This window comes from Pundamilia nyererei, unplaced genomic scaffold, assembly GCF_000239375.1.
Source record: "Pundamilia nyererei isolate P.nyererei 1_Seehausen unplaced genomic scaffold, PunNye1.0 scaffold00090, whole genome shotgun sequence".
Taxonomy (NCBI): Eukaryota; Metazoa; Chordata; class Actinopteri; order Cichliformes; family Cichlidae; genus Pundamilia; species Pundamilia nyererei.
The window spans coordinates 795,110-817,938 of NW_005187491.1; the positions used below are offsets into that span (position 1 = coordinate 795,110).

General features: G+C 38.0%; 1 protein-coding gene across 4 annotated transcripts in view; it reads left to right on the forward strand.

The window, feature by feature from the left end:
• Window positions 1-19,004, forward strand: part of atg5 (ATG5 autophagy related 5 homolog (S. cerevisiae)) — a 48,067-nt gene extending 29,063 nt beyond the window's left edge. For 3 of the 4 annotated variants that reach the window (XM_005739187.1, XM_005739188.1, XM_005739189.1), the window contains exon 8: window positions 17,218-19,004. In XM_005739187.1, the coding sequence (XP_005739244.1) occupies window positions 17,218-17,354 (137 nt within the window). In that variant the 3' untranslated portion in view covers window positions 17,355-19,004. Of the gene's footprint in view, window positions 1-13,475; window positions 13,742-17,217 lie in introns of those variants that run through there. The other variant, XM_005739190.1, reaches the window with a different exon arrangement.
• The last annotated feature ends 3,825 nt before the right edge of the window (window positions 19,005-22,829 follow it).

Consider the following 22,829-nt stretch of genomic DNA (forward strand, 5'->3'; position numbering starts at 1 on the left):
AAATTTTTACATTAAATACACAATAGCACTAAAAAGCTTGATTATTATCATATTTTAAATCTCCTAAAGTATGTAATTAGTTTTATTTCGGCACCAAGCCACTGCAAGATTTGCTTGTATCAAAGTAACCCAAGATGTTAGATTTATCCAATTCTATGCAACAAATAACACAGCACACAAAACACATCTTCTGCAGCTAGTACACTCAAAAATAATTCAAATAAAACAATAGAGTAGTGCTTTTTAGTATATGTCGACAAAAATGGTGCGAAGGGTTTAGGGTGTGATGCCGGCTTCTTCACTGTTTTGGTTCACCCTCACCCCTCTATAGCCTCAAAGCCCAGTTGAACAAAGCCTTTAACATCCATTGTACATTACCCACTTATCAGTAAATGGGAAAACGCAAAGCACAAGATATTTACTTTAAGAGTTGGTTAAAAGCCCAAAAGCAGACTTAAAAGTAAGTAAATATTGGAGATAGAGAGGTAGCACCCTACCTGCTACAGAGCATAGCCATTAACTTTACGTTCCAGAGCCAAAAATATGGTGTTGGGGCCTTAGCAGCAATATGGTAAAATATATTGTTTGGAGCACCCAGCATGGACAGGAATTGAAATCACTATATCAGAGGAACAGCATAAGTGGAGCAGTTTGGAGACAAAGTAAGAGAGGCAGGGCTGAGACCGTTTGAACTTGTATAGAGGATGGAAGAATGTATAAAGTAAAGGATGCTGAATATGGAGCTGCCAGGCATTAGGAATAGAAAAATGCCACAGAGAAGATTTGTTGATGCAGAGAACCAGTGAAGGAGAACATGTTAGTTGGTGGAGCATGCTAGGGACAGGCTGCTATGGGTACAGATGATCTGCTGCAACAACCCCTAAAGTCAGCGGCCAGAATCATGAGTTGTATGAGTTCTTAGAGTTTTAAGATTGGATAGTGTTGTAGTGTAGCTGTAGGGTAGCGCACTGCGTTTCTGTGGCAGATTATGAATTGTAACAGAGAATGACAAAAGTGGATGGTGTGCACTTGTCGTTTGTTGTCTAACAGAGTCTCTGGATTACCAAGAAATTCTCCTGACCTAGTATTAATAACTAAAGCTTTAAGTGAAAAAGTAATTCAGAAATCATAATCTGTCCTTGTACAGTGCGTGTCTTTTGTGTTGTCATAGTTTCACAGCCTTTAGAGGCTTGAAACTCGGCAAGTACAATGTCTTTAGTTTCAGTGAAATCCAGCCAAGACGCGGCATCTCTGTACTGCACCGTAACAGCTGTCATAGATTCCGTCACAGTTTAAGAAAGTTGTTAGAAGTTCATTTTATATGCATTGTAGTCATTGCCGTATTTTAAGCTTTGCTTTTTTGACTGTTTGAAGAATGGAAGTAGTGGCAGATAAATCTTCCTTGTTCTGCTTTGCTTTTTGTTTTTCTGTCTGTATAGTTTTCCTGATCTAAGGCTCAATTTTCCTCTTTGATCATCTATCTCTATCTCAGGTGTAGTCTTCATCTTCCCTGTCTGCTTTCGATGTCTTTCATGTCTTTGACGTTAAATCTGCTTTTCTTTGCTCTCCTCCCTCCCAGAGGGGTCCGCCAGCCTGCCTTCTTGATCAAGGTGAAAGTGGCCTTTTGTCTCTTGTCGTTTGTTTGGTTTCCACGTCTTCCTTGGCTGCTAGATGAGTTGGGTGATAGCCAGGGATTATGGCGGCATGTTTGGATTAGTGAGACCGGGACTTGTGTTCAGCGACTGGGTGGGGTGGTGATGTTTGGGGGGAGGGGGTTTGCTGGTACTATTCTTGAAGAGTTCAGAGAACCTTTCTCTTTTTATGCCGGCACTCGAACAAAAAGAAAATCTGGGGTGCTCTACATCTGTGTGATCTTTCAAACATCAAATAACAAGGGTTTTTCAAACAAACTCCTCCTCTGTTATGTCTGAGAGAGGATTGGTGCTGACCCTGCTAGGATCCAGAAACCAGTTGTAGCAAACAAATAGAGGTGGCTTGAATTAAGACATACAAAAAGGGGATTCCCAAATCATTCTCTGTGGTGGCCGAAAAGCCTGATTTGCCGTTAGGCTTTCGTTCCCTCCACACTGCGGGAAACAAACCCAAAGCAACATTTTCCTGTAAGCAGCGGTCAACACTGACGTGTGCTGAAGCTGTCTCATCTATTTAGGTTTTTTTTGTTTTTTTTTTTGGTACCAGGTGTCTTACTGAGCAAGCTTTTGTTAGGAATTTGGCTTAGATTTGCCACAGAAATCACAGCCTGAAGGGTGACGCTGCCCACACATGACATGTGTTTGACAGACAGTTCTTGTAAGCGAAGTTGCAGGTTTTTATCGGAGGCGAGCACAATCATGAAAAACCCTTGCATTGATTATTGTCCATGAATAATCGTAGGAAAACCCCTACCTCATCATAGCCCCCACAGCCCCACCCTGACCAACCCCCCTCTTATTTGAGTGACAAATCCACACAGCGATCTCTCAGCGCACCCTCTTTCCTCCTCCCACGTTCACCCATTTCAGTAACATATTTGGTACAGCCCACTCACTATTGGCAGGCTTCCCCATACGGTTCGGCTTGGTTCGGAGGCTCGAGGGGAAGTGTAGGTTTCAGTGGCTGTTTTGATACAGCAGATATAGTGGGTTATGGTTCATGTGCGGGGGCGTCTGAGATGTGCACCAGACAGGGGAATTCAGAATGGCTTGAAAGCCTGCTTGATGACTCTTTCTATTGTTGATTAAAATGTGGTCAGCTGAGATCTTCTGCTTTCTAATTCTATCCGTACAGCTTTACTGTAAAAGACTGCGATGCATGTGAATGTTTTGATAAAAATTTCTATTGCCTTGTACACCTTAAGCAAATGGAAACATGAATGCACTGCTTGTGCTGGTAGGATCGGTGATGTTAAAATTTTGTCATGTACAAGGTTTTTCCACATCCTTAAAGAGTCTTAAATATGCATTTATGAATAAGAGGAGCTAACAAAATACTGTATTATTATAAATGTTTTAAATCTACATTTTCAGAGTAAATTTTCAGCACACAATGCTGCTATTTGCACCCCCTGTATAGATATATATCATTCATTTTGCATTGAGACCATGTTTTCGTTTGCCTAATTCTTTCAGACTGATTTTGTCTAGTCTTCACAAGGTGTTAAAAAGACATAGCTCAGATGAAAAACACATGAACAAAATATTGCATCTTGTCATTATTTATTTAATTAAAAAAATCAAGACAAAATGCACAAGCACTTTGTGAAAGAAAATAGGCACATACCATGATTCAGTTACTTGTAAAACCACTTAGCAGTAATAACTTGATGTAAGCCTCATTATATATTATATAGTAATATAGCCTCAAAATTACAGCACTATATTTAAACGAAATTGATAATAGTATTTCTGACAATATGGACGTTTTGGACGTGATGTCACGGGCACCATATTGGATGTGATAAGTGGTAGCGATCATATCCTGTCACTCAGAAAGTTTACATAGAAATTATGACTACTTCTTTTTTTCTGCCTCACAATCTCCCTATATTCTGCATCAAGGACAGAAAGAGGGTTTTTTAAATCACTTTTCTGTTTCAGTCTCACTCATGAACTGAAGTTTGGGTTCTAACATAAGAAATCCTATATGAACATATTTAATTAAATTTTGATATTATCACAATAAGTTATCGTCAGCAGATAAGTCATGCGACCCTCCCATCTTTGGACAGCTGACTGTTGATGGCTAATCAACAACATAACTCTACAAGGTAACATCATGTCAGCTAGCATTAGACTTTAGCGTCTTAAAAGTTTGAACTGCTTTCCCTTTGATCAGCATTTTGATTACGTCACATCATTAGATAGTTTATTTGTTAAGTGCAAGTCTGCTCATGATAGAGCCACGTCAAAAAAAAAGTTCCTGTGTTAATCGTGAATAGGGGTGAACTATTCACGGATAATACAGGTAAACTAACAGCAGCGCTTACTGACAGAAAATTATGGCTATCTTTAACAAGTTACCTCAGTATTATTGTTATCATTGTTAATCACAAATGAGCTATGTTGACAGTTTAAAGGATAATGCACAGATGTATCAATATCAAAATGGAATGCCCATCTTCACACAAAATACTGATTCAATTCAATTCAATTTTATTTATATAGCGCCAAATCACAACATAAGTCGCCTCAAGGCGCTTCATATTATAAATGTACTGATAAGCATTCACGTTTTTGTGGGCCTTCACATCTTGTTCAATAACATGTAAGGGGTTGTTGATAATATAATGATATAAATCGTGTGACATTAAGACTGGGAGAATGTCAGGGCTACACTTCACAGCATGGGTAAACACACTCAGAGGGTGAAAGTTAACATCCATCTTCACCCCTCCCACATAACGAGGAAGATGCTAGTCAATAATGTGTTTTACTTTCTCTGAAATAACATATACACTTGTTTGTTTACTCATGGTTGCCATAGTTTATCTTATCTACATAATGTTTAGTAGGTTTCTCACTATGTTTCAAGAGTATTACACATCCTAAATAGCCGACCTCTATGTCGGGGGGTGGACAGTGAACATTGTAAAATGAATGGCAATTTCCACCCATCCTTTCCAGTTTTACTGTCAATGATGACGCAATTCAAAGTGTGAATTTTTTACCACAAGGTGCCACCACCAGCAGCAGCAGCATTATGGTGCAATAGACACGGCAACTTCAAGTGTAAAAGTATAAAATAACACTTTAGTTTTACCAGCCTGTGTAGGATTTTCATATAATTAAAAACACAAAACAACAACAATAACTCTTGCACACTGACTCACGTACTGGTCCTGCTGCCCTTCAAATGTATTAGCAGTAAATGATGCAAGAGTTGCACTGTTTTTTCTTTTAGCAAACCTGCCATGCATTCAGGTGTGAATGAGTAATTTGCCACATAATAAAATTGAAACTGGGATGTTGTAACTTGAATTGAGCTCTTTAATCAGCTGCTTTTCTACCGTGTAATTTTGTGATTAATTTCCAGCTACAGTTTGTTCTTACTGTCATATGAAGTGATAATTTATGAGCTCTCCAGCAATGGTCTGTTGAGTCATTTGCTTACATTTGGGCTGCATATCACCAGCTTCTAGCGTCTCTTCTATGGAATTATTGACATAAATATGATACCATACTCCTCCCTCATAATCTGGTTGTACTTGATGTTGAGTCTTTGCCATCTGTTGAAACAAATTTGTTGTTTACACCTGTAGTGGCAACACTTTCTTTGCATATCTTTCAGAGTATTGTGCTTTGTCAGAGGTTCAAGAAGCTCACTTCTAATTAACAATCATCACAGGCTGACACATCGCTTTCATTCTCAAACATGTCTGGTTTTGTCTTGTTGTTTGTGCAAAAGCAAAAGTAGATACACAGAATCATTATATCACTGATAACTTTACTTAAATTGTTAACACTTTTACATCACGTGAAAATGAATACTTTTATTATTGTGGACAATATGATCGGGTTATAAGCACTGCTCTCTTGAGGTCCTGCATCAGCATTTTAATTAAAATAGATTTTACGATAAATTTTTTTTAGCTTGAATAAAATGATATCGATGCATTGAATCCTGAATCGATTTTTAAATCTAAATGTATTTTCCCAGAAACGCCAGAATCTCAGGTTAAAGCTCACAAAACTATTTCAACAACCACCAAACAGCTAAAACAGCAAATGAGAGCAGGTAAAAGACGTAAACACAAAACACGGATCGTTTACACACACGGACACGCCATTGGGGCTGAAAGCCAACATCTCACAGATTCTGATGCTGGAGGTTTTGTCACTCTCTGACCCAAATTCAGTGAACCAGCTAAAACTACACTTCACATTTGATAAACATTGTCATTAATTCCCTCTTACTTTTGCTGTTTTGCTTCCACCATAATAAAATCACACTTCCACCATTATGCTGCTGTTTTTGTTTTGTTTTTTTAATGACCTCCCACAAGAAAGGCTTTATGCTGTTCAGTATCGAAGATATGTAAACTTTTACAAATGATCCCAAATTGCAAAATGCTTAGCTTTGTAACTTTGCCCTGCTTCACTTCAGCAGCATCAGTTAATGTTCATATGTTGATTCATGTTTTCTTCCATTTTTGATCTACTGCAGAATATTTTTAACACAGTTATCTGCTATAAAAAGCCAGACCAGGAAAATCTCCTTCATGCTTTTCTGTGTTTTATCCTCAGATACTTTGACACAAAGGCATCTGCCGTGATGCTCACACCTCTAAAGTCTCACAAGTGTCAGCTTTGTATTTATACATTGATATAAAAATATGCATATGTACTGATAAATTATCAGTACATATCATTATCAAAATTGCTCAAGCAACCCAGCTGAGGTCTGGAGTTCAGGCTATTACAACATATTATTTCTTCGTTTTTTTGGTTGTTATGTATATTTATTGGTATGCTTTGGATTATTTTTCTGTTGCATGATTTTTGGCAAGTTTTAGTTGTAGATGGCCCCGCAGTTGACCCAAGAATCCTTTGGTATACAGAAGAGTCCATGGTTTACTCAATGGTTTACACTGCAAGGTGCGCAGGTCCTGTGGGGCATTCCCCTGGCAATGCCAAATAAGCCACACTTGTTCATTCCTTTTCATGATTTGACTGTCATGAATTACAGGATTTAACATGTTAACTGAGGCCTCTAAAGTCTGAAATGTAGCTCTGTCTTGTTTTTGGGTGGGTTTTTTTATTTTTTATTTGCAAAGTTCTCTTTCATCTTTGTCACTTTATAGCTAGATTTTTGCTAAATAACCAAGGTCAGAAAATCCTAGAAAGTCAATTTGGTTTCTCTATAAACGGTGTTATCAGTAAGAGAAATGTTTCATCACTCATTCAAGTGACTTAGTGTCAGCTGACTGCAGCTTTCCCCAGCCTCATAAATAGCATCGTTGCACAACATTTAAAACTAGCACCATTGCTTAACAGAGAATTCTCATGGTCATTGAACAGTGATCATGAGAATCTGCATATTTATGATCATGAAACTGAGCTCATGGCTCATTGTTAGGTAACGGCACTAGTTTCAGTTGTTGTACCGTGTATAACTTTGGGGAAACCTGCTGTCAGCTGAGACTGAGGAAGTCACTTAGAAGTGTGATATAGCGTTCCTCTCACTGAAAATGCTGCGTCCAGATGAACAAAACCAGCTTTGTGGGACTTTTTCACTGTAGGGTAACAAACTTCAAATTGTGTGATCTGTTATAACCCCACTGATGGACAGCAACAATTGCTTCTCTAAGACCATGTCTTTTCATTGTGTTAATACACATCTGAATGCTGCAGACCAGCAACACTGCCACCATAAGTAAAAGTAGCCACTTCAGGTCACTGAAGTATGAGTATGAGTGATACGTTTAACAAAAATGTAAACTCGGTAGGGACGGGTTTCGTTTGCAAAACCACGGCACTAAACTCCTTGAGATAGGGTTACAGTAACTTATTCTAAATGGATATTTCTCAGTCTATTTTTAAATATACAATCACATTTAATTTGATTTGTCAAAGAAGTTATAAACTATGGATAATGGGATATCATTTAGGACTGATATTTTCATTGCAGTAATCACAATACAGTGATGTTAATAAACTCAACCACCTTATTGCAGATTTTAAACAGAGATAATGTTTAATGTGATTGCAAGTTTGTGCTTGTTTTATATTTAAAGTGGTAATCAAAATGTCCTAAAACTTTTGTAGTGTTGCCGACCAGTTTATGTAATGCTAAGGTTGCATTAATTCAAAAGTCAAGTCAGTTTTACATGTATGGGCTAAAATTAAGTTTGTATTTTCTGTACATTAAACAAATAAAAGCTCAGTCCACAAAACATAATGTGGATGGAGTGTTTTTGTTTCTGACTCAAATGTGTCTCTAGCACAGTGTTTTCAGACGCTCAGTGTGTGGTAAAGATGATTAATTTCTATCAAGACACTTATGATTAAGATATATTATTTCGCATTTTTTCTAATCACAGTTCTTGTGCTGCTGCAGGTTAACGGTTAACATATGAAAACCATAGCTTTTATCAAAGGTCAGTGGTTTTGTAGAAAAAAGATATTGAAACTAGCATTCAGGGTCATTATCTAAAATACTGCCTACTTTATTTCTATTATGTACAGGGGCTTCATATACCCATATGACTGAGCAGAAGTTAAAAGATGTTAGAATGATAGTTTAAAGAAATAATTTGCTAAATCAAAAGTTCACAGTAAGATCCAATAAAATGTTTTAAGCAATATTTTTCTACATATAGTGGAACCCCGTCTTACGAATACCCCATTTAATGAAAAATTCAAGTTACGAAGGCACTTAACGGCAATATTTCTGCCCGCGTTACTGCAAAATGCCCGCGTAATGAAAGCCGCTGGCTCTGATTGGCTGAGCCCAGAATGCCTACAATGCCCACAATGCCTTACGAATCATGTGACAACCCCCTTGGCTTTCATACATGCGCTTCACTGTTCCACTTGAATGACGTATTGTTGTTGCAGTTAGCAATTAGCCTTTAGCCTATTGTTCACTCAAAAGGCGCAATGGGTGCTTCGACTTACGAAATTAATTCGTTCCCGAGGGTCTTTCGGAAGTCGAAGATTTTCGTAAGTCAGGGTTCCACTGTATTGTAAATTTTATATACAATCTGTGGTGCTAAACCCAAATCATATAGGTACAATGTTGAATACCTAAAAAGAAAACGGATAGCATCTTTACAAAACCTAATGAAAATCAGTTTCACCAATTTATTTTGGCCATGTCAACGGACATGTTAATATTTCAGCCTTGCAGCCTTCATCAGAACATTAGGTCATTTTATTTGCGTACACCTTTGTTTTTAATTACTATCCTATTTTCAGAATATACATGAATCTTTGAATCTTCCAGACTGTGAAAATGTCATGACATAAATGAAATGAATAACAAATTATTAACGGTGTATTAAAATGTGTCAGACAGTAACATTACATGATGACTTGTCTTCAAACATGTAATCAGAGGCCACTTTATTAAGTACACCTCGCTAGTACAGGTTTGGACACCCTTTTGTCTTTATAACTGCCCTAGTTTTTTTTCATAATATTAACACCCCACATTTACTGCAGATTTTTTGGCTACACATCTAAGATGTGAATCTCCCGTTCCACCACATCCTAAAGATACTCCATTGGACTGAAATCTGGTGACTGTGGAAGCCATTTTAATAATCATGTTCAAGAAACCCGTTTGACATTATTTGACCTTTGTGACATCGTGTTTCATCTTGCTGGAAGCAGCCATCAGATCATGGGTACATGAGCAACAATGTTGAGGCAAAGCTGTGGTGTTCACCTTATGTCACCCCCAAAGGATTTGTGTCTTCGTTTTCAAGGATTGAATAGGTGAAGTTGTTAAGCAAGTGTAGTAGTAGTAGTAGTAGTAGTAGTAGTACCATTGTATGCAATGAGCACTACCCAAAGCAGACGGGCCTCTGACCTCTGACACCACCAAGGCATTTTGACACAGGTATACCTAATAAAGTGTCCATGAGCATGCACTATACTGAACCTTCTTTAAATAGTCACACAGCGATCTTTGTGTGGTGACTGTCAAGGCATTTTTCAGTTATTGTATTTATATGTACTGTAACTTAGACGAAATTCCTGCATGCATACTTCAGTACATCAGTAAGATTTCCGTAATACTCACAGAAAGTGTTTCCATGTGGAGAGTTGGACTCGCCAGCTTTCATTCAGTAGCTAGGTAGTCATTTTTATCCACCAGTTAGTCATTAGTAATTCATTCTGTCAACCAGAAAGTCTGACCAGCTGCCAGTCATGCAGTCAGCCGCTGTTTGCTGTGAGGAGACTGCAGCATTGCGGTCTTTCTAAATAGTCTTTGGCCGCGCTTGGTTGACAAAACATGTTCTCTTGGCCAGCAGTTGGGTACTACTCAACCACAGGGTGTGTGTGTATGTCAGCAAACAAATTACTCTTTTTTTTTTTTTTTTTTTTTTTTTTATTTTCATATAGATACTGTTTATTTGCTGTGTAAACGAGTTATTATTAATGAACTGATTTGGATTTGGAGTGAGCCAACTGAGCACTTACTATTAAACCATAAGCTCTCTGTTTGGTCTTTTTAGCAGGTGTGGTCATGATTTCTGGACATGGAAAATCTTCCACTAAGCAACTTCCACTACAGAGATTTAAAGATATTTACAATCATCACTGATTACGTTTCTTGGATTTTTTTTGTCCTTTGAACAAAACATTTTTCCAAACATATTTTTCCAAAAATACTAAAATAATGGATTGTTTTCTTCTTGTCTGTAAAAAGTACTTATGAAAATCATAAGCTGGAATTGCACACTACAGCATAGTAATGTAGTTTAATTATACAATTTAAAATGCTGATGACAGGGAAAAAAAGCAGGTGATTTATTACTTAGCAGTAGAGCTGCTGGATATTGATGACTAGATCTGCGTGTTAACTCTTGTCAGCTGGCTTCAAAAAGATCTTTTCCCGGTGTTAATGGTCAGAGCTGTCACACGAATGATTCACAGAACTGTATTAGTCAAATCGGGAAAACACCACTTTTAAATCTCTATTCCTGTACGATATTCCTCAGCACTGTTTTTTTTTTTCTGTACGTGACACATCTTCTGACGGTTATACCTGTACTTCTGGTTGCTTGAGGGGGAATCAAACTCTCCATCTTGAATATAACCACCTTTTTTCTTGGCATTAAAAAACAGGTTAGTGTTGTTGTTTGTGTCACTGCCAGAATGCTTGCTCATGGGTCATTTAACCTCAGTTTGAAGGGATTTCTTTCTAACAAGACATTGTGGACAACCCATTCTTACCCTTTTTAATGGTCTTTACCTCACAAATAAACTCATTTCACCTTTTGCTTCACTCAGCAGTTCATGACAAGTAACTTGGTCTTGCTCTCATGAGAGAGAGCGTAAGAGTTGCTGGTTTTACCACGACTTCATTTTCCTAGCTTGTGTGTCTTACTGTGGTGTTTCAAAATGTTAAGCAGGAACCAAACTAACCTGCTAAAATGCCACAGCCTCACAGTGGTAACCAGCAACTCCATTTTCTGCGAGGTAAATGGAGTTGCATGTTTCTACAAATCAACAAACTATGCAAAACTTATGTAAAACTATGTATGCATCCATATTGGCACACATGCATTTTTAACATCAATTAAATTAAATTCCAATTTCAATATTCAAATGTTATTTACCACTATACCTGTGTTGTGCTCCTTTGTGCTGCAAGGGAACTTTGAGAGCAACCTTGAGATTGAGAGGGTGTGTGGGGGCGGGGTGTGAGTCAGACAGGGTAGTACGAGAAGAGGCATACAGACGCTGGCACGGCTCTCAGAAAAAAATATGATAATATATTATCAAGCTGTAATAATATAAACTATAAAAATGTGTCAGCCTATCTTAGAAACTCATTTTCTACCCCGCTCTAGTTCAGAGTTCACATTGTGTGTCTTTCATAACACCTCCGTTTTATATACTTTCCTGGTAAATACCCATGTTTTTTTCAGTGGTTTACTACTAGCGCCTCACAGCGAGAAGCCTCTGGGTTTGAAACTCCTGGTCGGCTGGTGCCTTTCTGTTTGGAGTTCACATGTTTTCCGTGTGCCTGCGTGGGTTTCCTCAGTACTCCGACTTCCTCTCCAAATCTAAAGAAATGCATGATTAACTAGTTTTTCTACACTGGTTATAAATGTGTAAAAAGTGCATACTGGTTGGAAAAAAGATGATTGTGGCATTTAATTTGGGTTTTAAAGAGCTCTTTATTAATTATGGTCCATTCCATAATCCTTATGGCATCATCTGAGTCACTAAATGCTTTCTTATGGCTCTGTCATACTAGATTACAAATAGGATGGCAACCTCCTGGTTAGTAGTTTAAAAAAAAATAAAAAATCAGTGGTTGTCCGGTGATTGCATTGAATTTTTTTTTGCTTTTGGCAACTGATTGTAATTAATTATGGTGACCAGCCGGTCACCCAGAGGTTGCTCATGCTGCCACGGCCATATACCGATCACAAGGAGATTGCACGGGTTGGCTGGTGAGAGTTGTGAGGATAAGTAGTATTTCATGCACATAATAAAATGAACTTGATGAGCAAGAATGTTAGGGGCAAAAGGTAATTTTACTTGCTTTGACAATGTCCTGGTGGTTAAAGGCTATTTTAGCACTCTACAAAGTTCAATTCCTTTGACAGTCTTTTGCTGTATTTTGATGACCTTAAGTCATCTTAGAAAGTTAAGGATTAAGTAGGTTACATATGCGATATCTCTATTTCTCTATTTCCTTCTCATATAACACGGATATGATATGTTTCTGTGGTTCAAAGGAAAAAAGCTTGTTTTAATTAACTGTGTCAATTGTTTTTGGCTTAACATGTGTCAGCTGTTCCAGTGGTGCAGATGTTCGATGTGTTTTTTGCAGACAAAGTCATCAACCCAGGCTGACCTTACTGGCAATTCAGTTTGCCTTTTCCTGCTTTTTTTTCTCATGTGTTTCCCAAATACTGTATGAATTTGTGTGGGTTTTAGCGTGACACTGCACACATTCGTCTGACTAATTTGGGTGCAGGTGGTTAAAGTGATGATCTAAAGTAATATTTATGTGTTTGAGTAGTGTATGGATGTATGAGAGTTTTTGGGGGGTGTGGCCCATTGCAAATTTCCCCGATTTCTCATAGTGATACTGTGATAATACGCCTCCTCCGCCCCCATCTGCCTTTCTGTTGCCAGGCAAGGGGTAAAGGTTAGTGATGGTTAAGAAATACCACCCAGAAACGTGTTGTGTGTGTGTGTGTAGGCGTGTGTGTGTCTGTGTCTGTGAGTGCGTGTAAAGCAGAGAGAGAGAGCGCGATTAAATGAGTGAACCAGGGAAAGTGTGTTTTCACTCTTGCTGTCACTTAAGCAGCATCTCACCTTTTACTTTCTGTGCTTTTGAACTAAATTGCACTTTTTCTCATGATTTTTTTTTTTTGGGACATTATTGCCAAATAGTTAGTTAATCATTGCTCCCCACCCCCCTAACACGGTGTCACAATTATGTACTTTGTTTCACTGTTCACAGTACAAATGAATGCAGATTCAGAATGATCAATTTCAGCCTCTGACGATTTTCACAGGTTCATTGTTTTTTTGGTTTATACACATTAAAGATTTGCTGCTCATAGATGACACTATGGAGAGGATTGTGCATTGTAAGACCATAATACGACCTTACTAAAAGGATTTTGTGTAAAGTTTAAACCAAAAGCTGCCCTTTCTTAGTTGCACGCTGTACATTCACTATTTCTTTTTTTTTTTCTTTTTTTTTTTCTTTTTTGCGTAACATTTTTCTCCTTTTCAAATTCCTTGTAACACATTTCAGTTCAGCTGTTTTTTCCTCAACAGCTCATCTGTAAGTAATGGACCTCCACCCAAAGATGATTTTCTTCAGAGTATGGACTCTTCAAATGCCGTCATCAAAGAAGAAATAACATTTAAAAAAGAAAAGAACAAAAACTTTTGTTTTTTTTTATCCTCTTTCTTTTTCAGATTGTGGCTAAGTGGTTTGAGCACAGTTAACCAGAAGTGCAAACAACACATCCTTTTAATTTCGCACTTCTTGAATCTTCAAACAGATTTTATTATGTTTAAAATGCATTAATAATGCTATTGTGAGATAATTTATTTAATTAATTAATTAATTTCATTAATTAATTTAATTCCACCAACAGCTGTACTGGAAATGAATGGTGAAAAATCATAAATAAATTAAAAATTCAACAAAATAGTTATCACTGTTTAGAACTTGTTTTTTCCTCTCACATCTACATGGTTTGTACTTTTCTCAAATGCATTTCTAGGTGCTCAGAGGTTTAAAAGAAAAAACACTTAAAAAAAGAAGAAGTTTTATTTCTGTAAAATAAAGTCCTGTTTAGATGCTTACACATGCACAAACTGTATTCACCAGACTTCCTGCATGCACATAGCATCAGTTAAAATAAGCATGCAGAGGCCAAGCCATTCCTCTTTTTCTTTTTTTTTTAATCATCTGCTGGGGTAATCTTATGAACCGTTACTCTAAAATAGCACTTTAGCTAAAATGATTAAACAATTCTGGTTTGTTTTGAAGACTAGTACCAATACTGGATTACATAAAAGCAGTTAAAGAGCTTTTAAATTTAAATTCCAGCTGCCACCAGTAGAGGCAGCTCACAGGTCTGGCCTAAATGTGCACAGCCTCCATCTTCAGAAGCAAACCTTTGCTGAGAACTTGCATTGCTTTTTCATTTTAACTTATTGCATGTTTCTGTTTGCCAGTAAGTCAGCAGGTGTGGGGTGGAGTTGCTTCTCAGACCGGCAGTTAACGCTCTGTCTTAACCGTCCTCCTGATATTACGTGGAACTGAATGAGGACAACAGTGTGTGTGTGTGTGCGTGTGTGTGTGTGTGTGCGTGCATGTGTGTGTGTGTGCGTGCATGTGTGTGTGTGTCTGTGTGAGGACAACAGTGATAGACAGGAAAAGGGCAATCACTGTCTGCCTTTCTCACGCAAAGACAAATGCAAAGTACAAATGGTAAAAAGCTCAAAAACGGTTTCTCAAAAATAAGTTCACGTTTAAAATTTCAAATCTAAACTAAAAGAATTGCAGTGTCATTTCTGCCTGTACGATGAACTGGACCAAAAAATAGTGACTGTTTTTATGTTAATTGACATATTAAACATAGTTTCTGTTTTATGGCCAATTAAAAGGTTTGTCACCTTCTGGCCTGCTCACTGCAAAAATATGTCTTGAAGCATGAATATCAGTCAGGAAGGAATTATTGGTCAGAGAAGTCAGAATATTTATGACTTTAATGAAATTAAAATATGAACAGATAACATAATTTGAGTTGCTTTATATAAACTGCCCTGCACATTACAAAAATGTAATGATTTTGTAATTTATTATATTAAAACTAGAGGTCAGTTCCTTACTCTAAGAAGAGATTATCATTAAAGCTCAGTGGTAGAAAATATGCGTGCATACTTTTTTTCTAAACATTTCTGGTCTTCAGAAATATGTCTGAGGCTTGAAATGAGTCTGAGCTGCAGTATGCATGCGTCCAACCACTACTTGGATAAGTCTGTACTTGCATAAATCTATATAAAAATTCAGAAACTTTTTAACATTTTAAAATCTGCTAAAACAAATGTAATTGCGTCTTAAAAATTGTTGGAAAGAATATAAAATGTACTAATTATTAAGGCCTTAGTATTAAGTACAGCTAAAAGTAGTAATAAGGATGGTCATCTTGGCGTGGTCTCCTGTTCATTGCTCTTGTGTTACCATGATTATCTTTTCTTATTTTTGTACCATTTTTACTTTTATGACATTGAGGTAGTTTAGATGAAAGGAAAAAGCTAGTGCTTGTAATTGCTAAAGGAGTTTTATTCTTAATTTCCCATATTAAAATGAAATAATTTTCCAAATTCACACCTCATTTCTTCAGACTTGACAGAGCTCCTTCAGAGGACATCATGCCACTGCTGATAAAGAGATCATTGGTTAAACTAGAGGAGTTTACAGATTAAAAGTTGTCATTTAATCTTTAGAAATGTACACTCGACGAACGATCTGACCTCCGCAAGTTGAAAAGGTCGAGGAAGTTGTTTCTCATAACGTTCGTTTTTTTGTGTTTTTAGTCGTGGTCCTTTGAGGGATGGGCGTTACCAAAGGACGCTGACTCTCACTCACCACGCACTGTCAGAGTGAAAGTTTAAAATTCGAATCCTGTGACAGGTTAACAAAAACAATAAACTGCCACTTTGCTTTTTAACTGAACACACACTCACATTTCCACTCATACTTTCTCTCTTCTTTCTCTCTCTCATCCACCACACCAGTGGTATTACTGTACTATCTGATGTGGTCTCTCTCACCTCATGGTAGCATCTCTTTTCCTCTCTTCTCCTGCATTGCTTCCTAGTCTTTGTGCTTTTATCTTGTTTCTTTTTGACACCGTTGTCTTTTCTTTTCTCTACTCTGCTCTGACTTTCTCACGTTATTTCATTTTTTTCATCTCTCTTTCTCTCCTTTCTGCTTTTAAATTGTCACATGATGTTTTCCTTTGTTTTTTCCTCCTGTTCATTAATTTATGCAGCACTTTCACACTCTTTTGGGATGTCCTCTGTTTGTTTTATATCGGCACCCGTTTTGTTCAGTTAAACTGCAGACAGTTTATCAGGCAGCCTCTTTTACTGTAAGCCATGCTGTTGATGTGTGATGTGTGGAAACAGTGGTTTAGCATTTTCTTGCTGTTAACAAGCAAAAACATGTTGGACTGGATGCCAGCAAAACCCGTTGAGCATTATTGGGACTGCACGAATGTGCAACTTACCCACATTGTTGTGCACCGGTGCTTCCGCTTACCATCATCAACACTGGTTTTTTGCCCTTCGGCGTTCTTGATTCTATTGCTCACATAACAAGACACCTTTACACCTTTACACTTCGGTTCGTCTTAATGTTAATGACTCAGGAGTTTCTGGATCTCGGGTATATTAGTTTAATTTGCATAACAACTTCATTGACTGTGGCTTTCAGAAGGGTTCCTGTGCCATCGCAGTGGTTTCCTTTACAGAAACCTGTCATTTCTTTGTGCAGTGCATCCTCAAGGCCTAAGAATCACATCTATTTAGTATTTCTTCTGGGACCTAGTTGCTTGCATGCTGTGATCTTTCCATATTCTCTGAATCCTTTCATGATAAAAATGTGCAATCCCTTAACCTGCAATACCACATTGGGGGGAAAAAGCTATTCTGAACTGTTTTCCTGTATAGTTTTTACAGATTGATGAACTATTTTACTCGCTTGGATGCGCTTTTCAATTTAGACCTACTGGTCCGTTGCCAGTTAACTTAATTAGTTATCACTGTTTTGTGTATTGGGTTTTTTGTTGGGTTTTTTTGGTCAAAGAATCTTTCAATATTTGTGTAATTGTGATTGAAATACTTTGCATTCTTTTGGGAGTGTAATTGTATATTACAGGAACAACGGCAGATTAAACACTGAGTTTGGAAAACCAGCACTGAGAAAAGAACATATTGTAAATTTGTACTTTTAAATAACTGATGGTATTTACTAACTGTCCCCTCTCACTCCATCTAGGTGAGCAGAAACGTTATCAGGTGGTGATCCACGGCATCGAGCCGCTGCTGGAGACGCCTCTGCAGTGGCTCAGCGAACACCTTAGCCATCCTGACAACTTCCTGCACATCTGTGTTGTTCCCACTCCGAGTGATTGAGGCCACTTCTGCTCCTGCAATGTACTGTCACTGTGATAAGACACTGGCCAGCCAGTTGACCAGCGTTTTCTTTTGGTGGAAACCTTAACGTAACAGAACTCTTTAATGAGAAGGAGGTCAGAATCTTGACGATAAAGATGAGCAAAGGATGCAAAAGGGGATATTTACTAACCCTTTTCCAGCTTGTCTATATATATTTATATCCTCTTAAAATTACTACTGCTTCTCCTCTTTCCCCCTCAAAAACTTGTTTAAAAAAGGAAAGAACTTTCTCCTCTCCTACAAGGAGAAGCAAGAGTTGAATGAGCAAAGGATCTCGTTCTTTTTTCCTTTTCTTTTTTTATTCTTTTCCCACGTCTTCTCCTTCCACTCCTCACTGAACAAGCAAACATCTCAATGGGAGAAGAGGAGGTGAACGAATCCTTTGTTTCACAAATCTGGCACACTGTCCTCCTTGTCTTGTCGGTAACTTTTCTGTAGACAGGGAAATGGAGTTGTTTCTAGTTTGGGGAGCGGTGTATCCAATCCTGCTGAAGTTGCCTTATTTACTGCACATTATCATCTTTATCCTTATTGTCCTCTCATCAATGTGTGGACGTGTGCACATGAAGTCACTTTAAGCTCACATCACAACCTTTTTGTTGGTTAAAAATACGGATTCATTTGACAAAGTGGGCTTGAATAAAAAGAGGATAAACTGATTTGGAGTTTTGGCAGCAGTGACTGACATAATTCACTGATCTCAGCATACCCAGGAGGTGGTTTGGGCTGACTGTTTACCATTGAATTTTGAGTTATTTGCAAAAGCAACTTAGCAATCAGAATGTCCAAAGTGTTTCTGTACTGTTGATGAATTAGCATTAAATTGTAGCTTTGATTTTAAAATTATGAAATTCCTTTTTTTGTTTGTTTGTTTGTTGGCAGAGAAAAAAAACTGCCTTTGCACAACTTAAGGTCTTTAATTTTTTAGATTTGTTGCCCAGTGGATGGTGGGAATCTGCAACGCTCAAAACCAAATGTCCATAAACTAAAAATGACATGGTGGCATGGTAAAAGCCTGTTTTTACTACTAAAAAAACAATGGAGATGTTGAATTTTCACAGTTAACATTCAAAAATCACGTAGCTACTAATGAGGCTAAAGCATTTACTGAGAGACTCATGGGGGGAAAAATCCACATGTGTTTTCAATAGCAGGTGTTGATATCTTTCCATCAGTACATCACTCTTTAGCTGTTTTTACTGTCTGTTTTTGTCAGATTTGGCAAGAGCGTCTTTTCTTCACTGCCAAACTTAAATGAGCATCTGGTTTTGTTTCATTTAAAGAACTCAGCTGAGATAATGAGACGGCAGGCGTACTTAGCACTAAGTCTGCAGTCTGTTGGGGGCAGTGGTGGTTTTACATGTTCTACATATGCTTTAAATAATTTTGTTTGTTGACACAAAGAGAATTGGCAATAGTGGGCAGCATTTCTTTTGCAGCATAATGGCAGTAGCTGAGGAATGCAATGACTAGATGAGTTTGTAAAATGTTGCCATGTTTCTCTCTCGTATCGGCATCTTGACTTTCTTTTGTTTGTTTTGATTGTGATTTTTACTGTTCACAGTGAAATAAATTGCCATTAAAAATCAATCTGACATTGTTAATCCATACTGATTTAAAATCAAACTGAAATCTTCTATATGTATTTAAAGGCTCTATGCGGAAGTAGGTTTCATGTGATGTCATAGCTAGAGGGACATACCCACTCAGAGTTTCTCCACAGCGAACCTGTGGGAATGATTTACATGGCATTGCAAAAATACTTGCTCAACCCTCAAAACAACATTATTTTATAATATGTGATAATTTTCTTGTTCTTCACTTCATACATGTGGCGTTATTTACTCAACCAGAGTGAAAATACATGCAGCTCTCCATACTTTGAAAGCTTTCGCTCTGGCAACAGTGTAAGGTGTGCATTCTCTACAAGATTCACATAGATGTTGCTGAACTGGAGCTCTGGGAGAGACGTCACCACTTACAGGAACTTGGATAAACCTGCTGGGGCAGAATTAGTCCCCAACACTTGTAGTTTCTCTTCATATCTTCGTTTTTCCTCCATGGGGAGATGATCCAAGTAGTCTTGGCTTGAGATAGGTGGTAAAAACCCGAACACTTTTTCCTGCAGCACTACTGACTTTCCACTATGGCCCATTATGATAAAGTAATGTTTTGCCTGCCAGCGTAGTGAGACAGTCAAGTGACTGAAAACTATGAATACAAGTAAGGAAGTTAAAATGGCAAAAAACTACGACTTCCTATCAAACTTCTTATGTCTGTTCATGTGAAACAGTTTGAACTCTTTTTTTTTTTCTTTTTTTTTTTGCAATGAGAGAGTGTAGAGCACAAAACAAGTTCCTCATGTGCAGGATATCTTTCCTTTCTGTGGCTATACTTACCAGATTACCAATCAGGCTAAGCGGTCAAGCAAAGGTTGCTGTTAGCTAAAATCTATCCGTGAGTGCAGCCATGTGAAGGAAGTAGTGTTGGCAGGATACAGTATGACCAATCAGAAATGGGTCCACTGGCAGCAGAACAACAAAAGGAGATAAAAGTATAATGTTAGAAAAGTATTAAAGGTTAAACACAAAACAAGCTGAAAGTGCACTGTTCGCACACCGTGGTCCAAGAGATCTTCCGAGAAGGGTGACACTATTTTTCGGAGAATTGATTTGTCAGCCAGAGGTGACTTTTTTTCTTTTTCTTTCTTTCTTCTTCTTCTTTTTTTTTTTTTTAAATGTTCCTCTCTTATATGGGACATAACCTTCTCCCGATCAGGTCACATCTACAGCATGAGTCACCGGTACTCCAATGAGAAGTGAAACACCTTTGTAACACTGAAAACCCAAGGTTAACCTTGAAGTTACTTCACCAAGGCCAAAATTTTGCTTTGCAATTCAGGTTTCAGCATCCAGTCAGTGGCTCAAAAAACCCCAAAGGAAACAAAGAAATCAGAAAAGCAAAGTTCATTTAAGCTAAGAGTTTCTGAAGTTTGTGTATTTGTGCAGATGCAGATGCAATTGAGACATTGAAAAAGTCAGATTGAAAGAGCTTTCCCATAAATTGCTGAATATATTTGCAGAAAGAAAACGCTGACTGTTCTTCATATAGTTGTACATTTTTACATTCATAGTAACAATCCTCCTATTATATAAAGCTCTACATGAACAGGCCTCTGCATATTTATAACAGATCTGGGACCTTAAGTGTCAGTGTCTGACAACTCCCAGGGATGATGGCAGATAAGAAGTAAAAGCATAAAGGGCAGTCAAAAATCAAAGTAATGAACTGGTATGCATACATAAGTAAACTAAATGTGTGTGCTTACAAGTAGAACAAATGTATCCAAACCAACCAATAAACTTATTAAAACTAAAGTGTGTTATTGTGTTCAAATAAAGAAATGAAAATACACAAGAGTTACCGACCTTTAGAGTGTGGCCATGGGTTTGGCCATCACGTAGACATGAAGGGGCCATTTTTCATTGTAAAAAGATAACTTAATGGTATCAAACTCCATGTCTGGATTATCCAAGGTAATCAACAAAAAGACATTTTTATTTTAAATATACATGATTTTGAAGATAACTTTATTTTTTCCAAAAATACAAATTCAGTTTGTGACTTCTTTGAGACATGGTGAGATCAGACACATTGAAAGCTGGATTAACGAAGCCATAATGCTCTGCGCCTTTATAGCACTGGAGTGAAATGCTGCCCAGTGAAAGTGTCCTCTGTGTCTTTTGGGTTTGAAACATCAGACAGGACAGAGTCATCTTTGCTCCCCTCTGGTGTTTCACTGGCTTTTTTACTTTATCCACCTCATAAAGAACATCTCTCTCTTATGTGTTTTACTGCTGACACTCACCCTCCCTCTCGCTCTTCATCTCTTCTGGTTAATTATCTGTTGGCATTCCACCCACTGCTAATGAGACCACTAAACTGTCCAGACAAGCCTTGGGCTGCCCTGTCACTGTGTGTGTGTTTGTGTATATATATGTGTGTGTCTGCTTGTCCTATTTTTTTTTCTTCTTCTTCTTTCCAAGTAATTGAAATGTACAGTGTGTTTGTGTGTATGTGTGCACATAATTACAGAGATCATTTATAGCCCCCTACAGGTGTGTATGTCTGTGCTCTGAGACATGCATTTGAATTTTTCCCTCTGACACACACACACAAACAGTCTTGTCTTTTGTCACACTGCCAGTGTGCTAATCCAAACTGTGTGTTTTGTGTGAGTGATGTCACACATCATGTCATCACATCAGGCTTCCTCAGCTGCCAAGTGTGATGGGACGGTGGGTTTATGGTGTTGACTCAAACCCCGGGGCTCGGCGTGGGGTAATGTGTGCATTACTGCATGTGTTTGTGCTAGTGTGTTTGTATACTGTACACACACTGTGGCCGTAGACGCTGTGATGAGGAGTCTGTCTCACTCTGTCATCTCCCTGACTCAGACGTTTTAATGGGATTTCCCAAGCTGCGATCCAACCCCCATACTCAATACAGTGAGAAGATGGAGCCGTAGGAAATAAAATTCCAGGCAGGGGGAGTGAGATGCTTGGTGAAGTGTATGGATGGAATGAGCTAAATTGTTAGCAGAGATACTGTCTGTGTGGTGTGTGAGATTTTTTTTTTCCTGAATCAGAGTTGGAAAGCTTTGTCTAGAATCACACCGTGTAGCTTTTAGCAAATAAAGAGGCTTTTTATATATGGACACACACAGAAATATATACATAATATATATACATATTTAATTTTATTTGATTATAGATATTGAAACAGGTTTTAATCAGGTTGGTACAGCTGTTGTTGGGTTAGTTCTAAAAAGCTCCACTTTAGCTATTATCAGTGGCTCAAAGTAGGCATTCATTTTAGCTGAATCCTTCCAAATTATGTCACTTCATTTATTTTCTTACTATGTGAATTTCTTCTTCCTCTCTTGCTTCCTCTCCACAGCTGGTGCCAGCAGCACCGACAGCTGACATGTTGTTAATTTGACACATTTTTCTGCACCTTCTCGCCACCTCTTCCATACTAAACTTTTTAAACTTTGCACACAGCGAAGCAGGGGAGGTAGGGGCCTGTCGCTTTAAGAGATTTGATCGGACAATACTGTATTAATAATGAAAATGACCGAATGGGCTGCTGTCAGTGCTTCAGGCCAGCTGATCGGCCTAAAAGTGCATAGGCCCACTGGGAAAATGCCAGGTATGCCAGATTACCAGTCCAGCCCTGTAGTTAGGTCTGGATCAGGTGACCCTGAATCCTCCCTTAGTTATGCTGCAATAGATTTAGCTGGTGGCTCCATAATGCTCTGAGTGTATTATGTTTCACTCACTATGTGTTTATGCACCACTTTGCATTTAATCAGATCTGATTTCATACCACCTTCTGTGTTTAAACCATCCTAAGCATTAGGTGACCTTCCAC